Source organism: Oryza glaberrima, chromosome 1 (genome assembly GCF_000147395.1).
Source record: "Oryza glaberrima chromosome 1, OglaRS2, whole genome shotgun sequence".
In the NCBI taxonomy this organism is placed as follows: domain Eukaryota; kingdom Viridiplantae; phylum Streptophyta; class Magnoliopsida; order Poales; family Poaceae; genus Oryza; species Oryza glaberrima.
In genome coordinates this window covers 38,015,019-38,027,429 of record NC_068326.1, presented here as the reverse complement: position 1 = coordinate 38,027,429, position 12,411 = coordinate 38,015,019, and the positions used below count along the sequence as shown (strand labels likewise).

The window sequence follows — 12,411 nt, the reverse complement described above, 5'->3', positions numbered from 1 at the left end:
CAGTTGACAAAGGAGGTTTAAGTGTTCAATAATTCAAGGAGGGTAATTGCAGCAATTAGGATTGGGGCCGGCAGACTATCTCACAAGCCGCGGTCGAATTACTTGTGTTAAACTATTCATGCAATATTTGCGGAAAAGAAATACTTAGATTTAAATTATAGGGGCAAGATGATCAAAGGTGACTTGCCTTGCTCGAGATCTTGAGCTCGATCATCGAAATCCTCGCACTGCGGGTCTTCGGGCTCCGAAACTACACGCGAAATGGGACAACTCAACAAATGAAGAAAACAAAGCCCTATTATTGACCTCTAAGCGTGCCATTAGATAGATCTCGAGATTTGAGGAATTTTGGAAGTTGAACGGAGTCAATCGGATGTACGATTGAGAAGATATTGAATTTCTAAGATTATTGGATTTTTGATCTAAAGGAAAAAGGATTTATTTAAACCCTTTTGAAAAGAAAAGAAAGAGGGAGGAGGAGTAGACTTCCCTCGAGCGGCTAGGGCGCGGCCCGAGAAAAGAAGCGCGGCTCGGCCGAGCTAATGGGCCGGCCGGCCCAAGAGGACTCGGCCCAGTAGGGCGCGCGGGAAGGGAGGAGAGAGGGAGCCGGTGGACCGGGCTCACCTCGTGTGGTCCCGAGTGGGACCCGCTTGTCAGTGACACGGTTCACCATGCGGAGCGAGCACGCGGCGCGCGCTAGGGTTTGGGGGAGGGACGCGGTGCACGCGCGCTGCTCGCTGTGGGTGCGGATGCGGCGGGCCTACGCGTAGCCTCACGGCTCGCGGTGGACCGCGCGCGCAAGCGGGGCATAGGGGAGCGGCGAACCGGGGTCAGCTTGACCCGGTCGCGGCCGAGGTGGCGCCGACGTGGCGCCTTCGTGGCAGCCACGTGGGCCGGCGTGAGGAAGACGACGACGTTGGCCGGAACGGACGGCAGACGGCGGCGGCGAGCGGCGGGGCGATCTACAGCGATGCAGGCAAGGGTGAGCGCACCGGGAGGTTGCACGGGACGAGGGGAGACGAGCCAACGGCTCGGATTCGCCGGGGGATGCTCGACGGCGGCGGATTGCGGCGGCGGCATCCGGCGGCGAGAAAAGGGGGAAACGGTGACGGCGCGACGGGAGTTCGATTCCTCCGGACCAGAGCATCTACGCGGCCACCGGAGTCCGTTTCTAGCGTCGGATTGGACGGAGCTACGCCGAGCGAGGCCGGCGATGAGAGGCGCTACCGAGCTCAGGCGGCGACGTCGGCGAGCACACAAAGAGCGGCGACAAGGCTTGGGCGGCGCCAACTAGCTACGGGGGGTCTACTCGTGCTACTACCCGAGTCTAAGGGGAGGAGATGGAGCGAGGAAGGAGAACGGAGAGGATGCACTACCACTGCAGGGGAGGGTGCTGTGACGATGGCCGACGGCGCGAAACGTGATCGTTTCGGCCTCGGGCCGAGGAAGAGGAAGGAGACGAGCGCTCGGAGTCCACGTCACGCGTCCACGAACGCGCCGGCTCCTCCGGCACGCTTAGCAACGAACGGCGACGGAAAAATAGGGCAAAGGAGCGGCAATGGCGAGGGTGAAAACGGGGGAGATTGGTTTGGGGAGGGGCTCGGGTTTATAAGGCGGCAATGTCGGTTCGGAAACCGACCTTGGGCAGCACTAGGGTGCGAGGGAGCTTCGAGGGGAAGGGATAGGCTTCACGGGCGCGGTCAAACGCGGGCAACGGCTTGGGCGGCTGCTCCTCCCTGTCCATGGTGCTGGAACCGAGCGGGAGAAAACAGAGGCCGGGCCGAGAGAGGAAAGGGGAAAACGGAGGGGGAGAAAGGGACGTCGAGCCATGCCGATTTGGGGGAGAGAGGGATGGGAGCGGGAGGCGCTGCCTCAGGGTTTTGGACGGATGCGAGCAGCGCGGCTCGGGCACGCGCGCTAGCTCGCGGGGCAAGGCGCAGCAGAGCAGCGGGCTAGGCAGCGCAGGCGCGGCACGGGCGGCGACCGCGCGGGCGCGCGTGCGAAGCATTGGCGCGAGGGATTCAAACTCGTGGGCGGGGCTCGCCGGGGAGAGAGAGACGGGGAGTGGGAGAGCGAGAGAACAAGAGAGAGGAGATGGCCCTCGGCTCGGCTTGGCGTCGACTCACGCGCGCGCTCACGCACGTGCGCGTGCGGCGCACGGGAGAGGAGGGCTGAGGGAGGGAGAGATGGGCCAAGAGGGAATTTGGCCCACCAAACCTGAGGGAGGCAAACTAGACTTTTACAGAGGGATTTGAATTTGGAGAGATTTGGATTCGGGATTCGAGATCAGAGATTGGCACGGAGACTGACAACAGACAATGAAACAGATTTCGCAATTAGGGTTTTTATGAATTAAATTTTCCCGCTAGGCACCACGACGGAACGGGCGCTACACATATCTAATTTATTAATTACTTCCTCCTTCTCTAAACACTGGATGACACTGAATTCAAATAGAGGGCTAAATCTATATTTTCAAAGTTTAAGGGCCGTAATAAGGTCACTATACAATTTTAAGAGCCAATGTATTTTACTCTAAAATGAATATTTGAAGTATGATATATTTTATGAAAATGGAAAAAGGGTTATTTACTCAGTTTGGGATGCATATCTTTCCTTTAATTCTGACTTTAAATTGGTGGACGCGTTGCCTTTGATGTATAAACTTGAATAATTGGAGATTTGTCTTTTTTGTACAAGTTTAATCTTTATATTTGGCAAAGTTTATGTGATTGAAAATAAGAAATTGTCAACAAGTTATGTTTTTCTCCCCCTCAGCATTCGTTCAAGCGTATTGATCTTCTGAAGAATCTTACCTCATGTGCTCTAATTTTCCATATGTTTTATGGTTTTTGCATAAAGTCAACTGGTGTAGCTTCACAGAAGTTTTGTAATGGTTAAGTTGATAACGATGCAATAGTATTGATTGTATCGGCAGCATACTTCTTTCGATTCTCTCTTGTCGGCTGGTAGCAGAACAATTGGACGTACGGTTTAAATTTCCAAATTATGTTTTGCGTAACAGCGTAAGTGGAAAAAAAAAAAACTAGTAGCACATAAAGCATTTGACTGCATGCATGTGTCCATTAAAATTGAAACCGGTTGCACTAAATATGTCAAATATGCCACATATCTACGGTGAAGTTGCTTTCTCTCCTACGTCTACTATCCTTTTCGGTCCACGATGATTAATTATTAGTGTGCTGATAATTGACTGCGTGCATGCATGTCTCCATTAAAAAAAACAATCGGTTGTACTGAATAATGCCAAATGTGCATACATATGTATGGTGAAGTTGCTTTCGATCTCTCGTACGACTACTATACTATCATTTTGAGTACACGAACTTATCTAGAATCGAAACGATATTGTATTTAAGAGAATCTGAGCATGCATATATGTCATCGCTCTGCTGCTCAACGCCTGAACCCAACTAGCGAGCTGTTCAACGCATGCACGGTGTCTAGGGAATGTAGTGGTAAACTTACAATATTGATATTGAGGAGCTGACCTTAGGATTAAATAGCATCACTTGATTCACTTCCACATTTGATTTCAGCGTTAGCTACCGAGTAGCAGAAGATTTCTAGCCAAATTGGTGCAGTCTTCTGTAACTTGATAGCATCACATCGGGTCGATTCAATTAGTGAATGAAGATATTCGGTAGCAAACAAAGGACATATATGTACTCCATACCGGTAACTACTTCTCGCTCAAAATCGGTGGGCATTTACTGGCATCATGCTGATCAAGAGAGCAAGTTTAATAGTATAGCCAACTGCTAACTCCAATTCATCTGTAGCTAATCTAATAGCTCATTTATACAATAGCTATATACTACACTATTAATACCTGGTCCCACCTGTCATACACACACTGTGTCTTGGAGTTCGTGCTACAGCTGGCTATAAATCTGTAGCTCACTGCTCTTCTCTTCTTATTTATCTACTTAAAATATGTTTGCAGCTGGTTTATAGCCTGCTATTTTACCTGCTCTGACATGGGAAACCCGTTGGTTCCCCCGGATTTAGGATTTCAATTAGGTTAGCTACTCATCTTCAAATCCAGAGGAAAATTAACCAAACTTGATTTTTTTGACTCTCTTTACCTGACTACAGAATACTCGAGACACTGTGGAATATGGCGCATTTCGGCCCGGCAAGAAGAAAATTTGCGGGAGGATTTCGCGTGGGAATAAGGTCACCGAAGGTCCCTCAACTTAACAGCGAGATTTTTTAACATCCCTTAACTACAAAATCAGAAATGTATACCCCTAAACTCTCTCAAACCGTTCACCGGAGGTCCCTCGGTAGTATTTTTACCTGGTTTTGCAGACGTGGCATCCTAGTCAGCAAAAAAAAATAAAAAATTACGTGGGGCCCACATGTCAGTTGCATCCCAGTCTCTTTTCCTTTTTCTCCTCTCTTTCGGCGTGTGCGCACCGCGGCGACCTCTTCGCCTCAGGCCGGGCGGCGGCTGGAGCAGGCGGAGGGGCGCCGTCAGTGGGCGAGCGCGGCTGCAGCAGCGGCAAGCGGCGGGCGAGCGCAACCGCAGAGGGCGAGTGGCAGCGGGCGGCGGCGCGCGGCCGGAGCAAGCGGAGGAGCGGCGTCGGCGGCTGCAGGCAGCGGTCTGGGCCCGGAGACGCGAGGAAGAAGGCGCCGTCGAGGGCGCGCGCGCCGGCGTAGAGCGTGGCGAGGACGCGCGCGGCGAGCCTTGCGGGCACGCGAAGGAGGACGAGATGAGGAGATCCACCATCGTGCATCTCGATCGCGTACGCACTTCAGCCGGCGGTGCCCCCCGGCGTCACGCAGGTGGACGTCCGCTTCGTGTTCTGCTCCGTGACCGATGTTTGACGATATTTTGTCATTTTACGCTAAGCAAACAAGATTACTATTTATCATAGAAGCTAGCTCGCTGGTTTTTATGAGATGCATGGGCCATGCAAAGTGCGCACGTATTAGTGTATATGCATCTATATATGTGGCTAACCATATGACTCATAAGCATTAGGCGGGGGTCTGCAGCTGGCGGCCGGTGAGAGCGACGGCGGTGGCAGCGGGGTCGGCTGCTCCGCCGCAGCCCGCCGCCCGCATCCGTGCTCGCCCATGGCCGCTTTGCCCGCCGCCGGCAAAGAGTGAAGAGAGAAAAGAGAAGAGAAGGAGAAGAAAAGAGAAGAAAAAAATCGATGCGTTCCCGACGGTGCGGCGGCTCGACTTCGAGCTTGCGCCGTTCGACGCGTCGGAGTCACCAAGGCATGGGTGCTCGGCTCGCTCGGGGAAGTCAGCGTCGTCGCCTCCACCTCCACCTCCACCTCCGCCGCCTCGGGTTCAAGTGCAACAGCGCCGTGTGGCGCGCCGGCCGCCGCTGCCTCTCTGCTCTGCCAGCCGCGCGCTCGCTCGCTGCCGCCGCCACCCCACTCCACTCCGCTGGTCGTCGCGTGCTCGCCCGCCTGCGGTCGCGTTTGCCCGCCGCTTGCCGCAGCCGCAGGCCGCAGCCGCGCTCGCCCACTGACGCTGAAAGAGAAGAAGAGAAAAAGGAAAAGAGACTGGGATGCAGCTGACATGTGAGTCCCACGTAATTTTTTAAATTATTTTTGCTGACTAGGATGCCACGTCAGTAAAACTGGATAAAAATACTGCCTAGGGACCTCCGGTGAACGGTTTGAGGAAGTTTAGGGGTATATATTTCTGATTTTGTAGTTAAAGGATCTCAAAAAAATCTCGTTGTTAAGTTGAGGACCTTCGGTGACCTTATTCCTTTCGCGTGTGGCCCCGCGGGGTTGGGTTACGTGGGCTTCAAGTGGATCACCTATCTCCGGTCCAGTTCATATTGGCCCAATTAAGTCACTACCCTTTGATGGGCCTAAAGGATTGCAACCAGTGTAGGGAATTGGAAAAAGTACATCCAAGGTCCCTCAACTTGTCATCGAGTTATAAAATCGTTCCCCAACCACAAAATCATATATATGGCGTCTCTTAACTAATCAAAACTAATTACAATAGGTTCTTCAGTGGTTTTGACTCTGATTTTGGTGTAAGTGGCGGCTGAGTCATCATGGGACCCACGTGGGCTTCACATGTCAGCATGCTACGTCATCTCTCTTTCCCCTCTTCTCTCCCTTCCTTTAGGTGGGGCCCATTTGTCAGTGTTTCTTCTACCTCCTTCACTGCGCCAACACAGAGAGGAGAGGGAGAGGTAGCTGGGGAGGAGGGCGGCGCCGCGACGCCGGCCGCCGGCGGTGGCGGTGGCGGCCGCAGTGGGGAGGCGGCGGCTGGAGGCAGCGCTCGGGCTAGGACGGCAGCCGGCGGTGGAGGAGCAAGGAAGGACTGCGACTGGCGACGATGGATTTGAAGGAGAGAGAGGAGCTCGCCGGCCATGGCGACCTCGGCTGAGCCACAGCGCGCGGCACCCCCAGCCGGGGTACTCGTCGCGGCAGAGCTCGGCGAGGTGCCTGAGTGCCTCCCCGTGGCGACGCACACCCTGCCGACGAGCAGCTGCACGAGGAGGCCCACGGCGGTCGCCCACATGAGCAGCCACAGTAGCGTTGTCGGAGGAGGAATTGCCTGAAAGAACATGTCCAGCGAGATTGACGATTTGCCTGAAAAAAACTTATCCAGCTTATTTTCCTTCAACAATTTCCTGTACCCATGCGAAAACTGACAGCGGCAAAGGGAACGCCAGACTGAATACCACATCTTCGAACAAGAACAGGTAGGCGAAAAAAACTGACCAATATCAAGCACAAAATGCAACTATCACATCCATGACCACATACTGAAGCTCGATTGAAGCTGCTTTGTCACTTCTGTGATTATGCTATTGTGGTCCAGGACTCTTCTGGACTTCATGATTCTGACAATTGCAGCCTCAATTTGAGGTTTTATGTCTTCCTCAACTCTCTGGCAAGTTTCCAACTTCTCTGGTTCTGTTTCTTTCTAAGCAACCACGGTGCCAATCTTTACCTTGAGCAACTTGCTTGTGGACTTGTCATTGTAGTAAGTGTCATCTTCAGATATATCTTGCTCATGGGTTCCTTCCGCAACACATTCTTACTCTTAACACAAGCAAGAGACTGGAGGCAGCGTTTCAGATCAGCATGTGGTATACCAGTGGCCTGCTCAATGTCACCGTAAGTCAAGCCGTTCGCCACGATGCAGAGCGTGCCCACGCCGCCGAAGCCGTCCGCTGGGCCGCCGCTCCCCACCGCGCTCACCTGCCGACGCCGCCGCTTCGCTTGCTCTGGCCGCCCTTCTGGTATGGCGGTGGCTCCTTCCCCAGCGGCGGCAGTCCGGCCTCGCCCCGCCGGCCTTGCCCCACCGGCCTCCTCCCTTCCCGTCGGCTAGCCTATGCCAAGAAGTGAGAGAGAGAGAAGGGAGAGAAGAGGGGAAAGAGAGATGACGTGGCATGCTGACATGTGAGGTCTACGTGGGTTCTACGATGACTCAGCCGTCATGTAGGCCAAAACTAGAGTCAAAACCACCGAATGACCTATTGTAACTGGTTTTGATTAGTTAAAGGACACCGGATATCTGGTTTTGCGGTTAGGGGACGATTTTGTAACTCGATGACAAGTTGAGGAACCTTGGATGTACTTTTTCCTAGGGAATTCCCCAGTGTAGTGTTCAGATACTAATGGGCCCAACTGGACGCTACACTTGCTAGCGATCTAAATATTTGCAAAGTGCCCTGTTTTATTTTCAAGGAAACAGAGTTATAAATTCCGTTATTGTTCAGTATTCACTGCCAAAGTGCCAAGGCAGAATTACACGTACGTTGCTGAATCTTGAGCAGCTGTGCTTATTACCACAAAACTATATGCTGGCCGTACGTTCCCATGCATGCATGCGGTTTTGCATTTGACATGAGCAGCTAGCTTATTCCAAATCCAAATGTAATATTAGTATATCACTCTTGTCTAGTGGAATCTAATTTTGTAGGACGGCGACTTGTTGGGGTTGAACAGCCCGAAGTGCCTCTCGGTCTCAGCCCCGGTCTTCTGGTTCTCGTTGAACATGGCGAACACGTACGTCTCCAACGCCACCCCTGGTCTCTTCGGAGTGCCTCCTTGGACATGGCTGATAAGCTTCTGGTTGTACGTCTGCGCGTTGCTCACGCTGGCCCCGAACCCACCGGCCGACGGCCACCCGGTCTCCGACACCACCACGCCGACGTCCGGCGCGCCGGCGTCCTCCAGCGCGGCGTAGACGGAATCCACCATCGCGTCGAAGAGGCTCGTGTAGATCAGCCCGCTGCCGTCGTCCGTCACCGTCGTGCCCGGCTGGAACGTGGCGTAGTTGAGGCTGATGTCTTTCGTGTCGCCGACGTAGGCGAAGTAGGGGTACACGTTAACCAGCAGCGGCGCTCCGGTGCTCGCCAGGTACTCCACGATGTCAAACATGTAGTCGTCGTTGAAGACGCCGTTGGAAGGCGGGTAGGAGTTGGCGATCACGCCCTGGGACACCGACGTCGACACCCCGACGCCGCCGAGGCCGGCCGCGGCGAGCGCGGCGTTGAGGTTCTTCATGGCCGGGAGGATGTTGCCCGTGTCGTCGACGGTGACCTCGTTGCCGACGGCGATGTAGCGGAAGGAGACGCCCGGGTAGGCCTGGACGTTCTGCTTGACCCAGGCGGCCGCGGCGGTGGCGTCGGCGGCGAACGCGGCGAGGTTCTCGTTGGCGACGTCCATGGTGAGGGCGATGTTCGAGCCGGTGAGTGCCTGGAGGATGTCGCTCCTCGGGAAGTAGATGCGCATGGAGTCGATCCCCTTGGACTTGTAGAGCTTCACGACGTCGCTCGCCGCCGGCAGGTTGTTGCCGATCACGCCGTAGCACACGCCAATGGACTGAACCGCTGTTAATTTGTCAACAGAGCAAGCGTACATGTAACATGAACCAAGAGTTAGTTAATTAGTACACTTAATTATTATGTGGAGCACACATGCTCTGTACTCGCACACTGCTGAATAACATGCATGTACTATATGCTGCAGTATACCTGCAGGAAATGCTGCAAGGAGCAATGCTACTGCAAGCACGGGAGCAAATCCTTGCGTAGTCATCTTCGCTTATTTTGCAGCTGCTGCAAGTATCTCTAGTCACGATCACTCTCTATTTATATGGAGAGATTTAGGCATGCAACAAGTCCGTAGCATTATCCAGTTCGGTACATCACACGTTCTTCTCACATCCATGACACTAGCTCCAGCAGCTTGCTGATCGATTTCCAATTTCCACACCACCAGTAGTACTCCACTACCGATGGAGCAAGTGTCCGCCACCGCACTACGCAGCCAACCCAACTAAATTAACGCTAAGAGCAAGTTTAGCCCACTATTGACTCTAAATCATTTATAGTCAATTTAATAGCCAATTCATATAATATTAATAGTTATCTATAAACATTTACTTCCTCCGTTTCAAGTTATAAGACGTTTTGACTTTAGTCAAAATCAAACTGCTTTAAATTTAATTAAGTTTGTAAAAAAAAAGTAGTACCATTTTTAACCCAAGACAAATTTATTATAAAAATATATTCAATTTGATTTGATGAAACTAATTTAGTATTATAAATATTATAAACTTAGTTAAACTTGAAATAATTTGACTTTCATCAAAGTCAAAACGTCTTATAAGCTGAAACGGAGGGAGTATTATATTATTAACGTCTGGTCCCACCTGTCATAGATTTATACACACATGCATCTTAAAGTCTTTGTTGTAGGTGGTTACAAATCTGTAGCCCGCTGCTCTTATTTTTTTCTTTTATCTTCTTAAAATATGTTTATAGCTGGTTTATAGTTTAATATTGTACCTGCTTTAAATAAGCCAACTGGATTAACGTGCGCGGGACGGTGTCACAGTCTGGTCAAGCCTAATTCGCAACCACGCATGCACAATTTGCACATACGACGACGACGACGACTCAATCGCTAGCTAGCGATGGCCACCACTGGCCAGTCGTCGACCAGTCGTGCTCGCTTGGAAAACCGGACGACGCGCGCACGCATCATGCACCGTTAGCCGCGCGCGAGCATGCGTTCGTGCACGACGGGATAAAATCGAGCAGTTGCTTGTCCGGCTCGTGGAATTCCGGTGTTTTTGACGTTGTTTGGTCGTGGCGGCCTCAAACAGCAACGGTTTTGTTGCTGTCTTGCTTGGTGCGACTTTTCACTTGTACGTATACGTGCTTGGTGCTGGACAGGCCGGTGTACGTGCACACTAGCTCCCATCCGCCGTTTTGCACGGTGAGACAAACGCGTCAGAGTGTGCGCCACACCGTAACATAGGCCCAAGTTCACGGCACTCTAGCTAGCAAGTGCAACACGTACGGTACTGTTTGTACTACTAAGATCATCATGTACGTTACGACTGAATCAAATTAACGCGCACCGTTGAGTGAGAGAAATATAACATACTACATGGTCTGCTCTGTATGAGACATTAATCATACTACGCGAAAATAGGTCTGGTAAACTTTATTCAAGTTCATATTATTTGCCTCTGCACCGTTACATGCATGCATTGAGCTTTGCAATATGCAGGCAGAAAGCTTATTCAAACCCAAACTATATATGGAACGCGTGTATGTATATATCTATATCGATCGACGTTTAATTCATCATCGATCGATCTCTTCTCAGAACAATCTTCTTAGAAATTGATGGAGTATGCCGGCGACTGGTCCGGGTTGAAGAGACCGAAGTGCCTCTCCGTCTCGTCGCCTCCCTTCTGGTTCTCGTTGAACATGGCGAAAATGTAGGTCTCGATGCTCCCGGGCCTCTTGGGCGTCCCCTGCCCGACGTGGTTGATCAGGTTCTGGTTGTACGTCTGCGCGTTGCCGGCGCTCGCCGCCGTGCCGCCGGCCGACGGCCACCCGCTCTCCGACACCACGATCGGGACGCTCCCGGCGCCGGCGCTCTCCAGCGCGGAGTAGAACGTGTCGACGATGGCGTCGAACAGGTTCTGGTACGCGTTGCCGCCGTCCTGCACCACCGTGCCCGGCGACGTGAAGAGCGCGTAGTTGATGTCGATCTGGGCCTGGTTGCCCACGTAGGCGAAGTAGGGGTAGACGTTGGCGAGCAGCGGCGCGCCGGTGCTCGCCAGGTACTGAGCTATGGGCCCCATGTGCGAGGCGGAGAACGTGCCGGCGGACGGCGGGAAGCCGGCGGTCACGCCCTGGGACACCGACGTCGACACCTTGATGTTGCCGAGGCCGGCGGCGGAGAGGGCGCTGTTCATGTTCTGCATGGCCGGGAGGATGTTCTGCGTGTCGCCGCCGGAAACCTCGTTGCCGACGGTGATGTAGCGGAAGTTGACGCCCGGGAACGCCTGGATGTTGTTCTGGACGAAGGCGGCGGCGGCGGAGGGGTCGGAGGCGAGGGAGCCGAGCTGATCGTTGCCGACGTCCATGGTGAGGGCGATGCTTGAGCCGCTGAGGGCCTGGAGGATGTCGCTTCTTGGGAAGTAGATGCGCATGGAGTCGATGCCGTTGGACTTGTAGAGCTGCACGACGTCGCTCGGCGACGGCAGGTTGTTCCCGATCACGCCGTAGCACACGCCGATAGATTGCACCACTGTGTTTGATTTGATATATTAGACTCCTTTTTGTTTGGGAGTGGATTATTAATCCCTTTAGAGGATATTCCATCTTATAACTTTTTTTTCCAAATTCAACACAAATAGTTAAGAAAAAATTTAATCAAATTAATAATATAGAGTAAAGTAACATGTACCACTACACCAAAAATCAAGTTCAAATTTCACCATCCACATTAAGAAAAAAAAGAAGATAAATTTCGTTCGTATTTATCTTTTTTTATACCATAATGTGTGATGAGTTGTGTTAGGATCTAAAATTTAGTGAATTAGTATATACATATTTTCTATGAATGTCGTCAATTTGTTTCAGAAATTTCCATAACTATTTGAATGGGTTTTAAACAAACGAGAGGACATCCCTTATTAAGAGTTTTAGACAAACCGAATTTTATTAAGACAATATACAATTATTACCTGTAGGAATGGCCGCAACTCCAAGGACCAATGCCAGTGTTAAAACGGAAGCAACGCCATGCTTTGCCATCTTGAAGCGCTTAATAATTTTCAGGCGCCACTAGCTAAGGTTGCTCGGTACGTTGTACGTGTCTGCTACGGAGGCTGCAGGACTTCGCATGCAGATCGATGCGATGTAACAAAAGCATTCACCCCCTATTTATACAAGTTCCTGGCAGGCATGCATGTACCATGCAATTGTTGGCGCCCGTTTCCACCCGCTACGTGCTAGTATACGATATCGAGCGTAGAGACAAGCGTGGTCGCGATCCGCACCGGCCTAATTCTACAAGATAGTAGTGGTATCTCGCTATAGAAAATGCGTACACGCGGGCGCAAGACTGCAGCGAAACGAGGTCG

At 52.0% G+C, this 12,411-nt stretch overlaps 1 protein-coding gene across 1 annotated transcript; it reads right to left on the bottom strand.

Moving 5' to 3' along the window:
* Positions 1 to 7,690: 7,690 nt before the first annotated feature.
* Positions 7,691 to 12,171, bottom strand: LOC127772221 (glucan endo-1,3-beta-glucosidase, acidic isoform-like). Its single transcript, XM_052298234.1, is given in 3 exon segments — positions 7,691 to 8,851; positions 10,644 to 11,573; positions 12,013 to 12,171. Coding segments are annotated over 3 exon segments (1,935 nt in total). The 5' UTR covers positions 12,083 to 12,171; the 3' UTR covers positions 7,691 to 7,916.
* Positions 12,172 to 12,411: the final 240 nt, after the last annotated feature.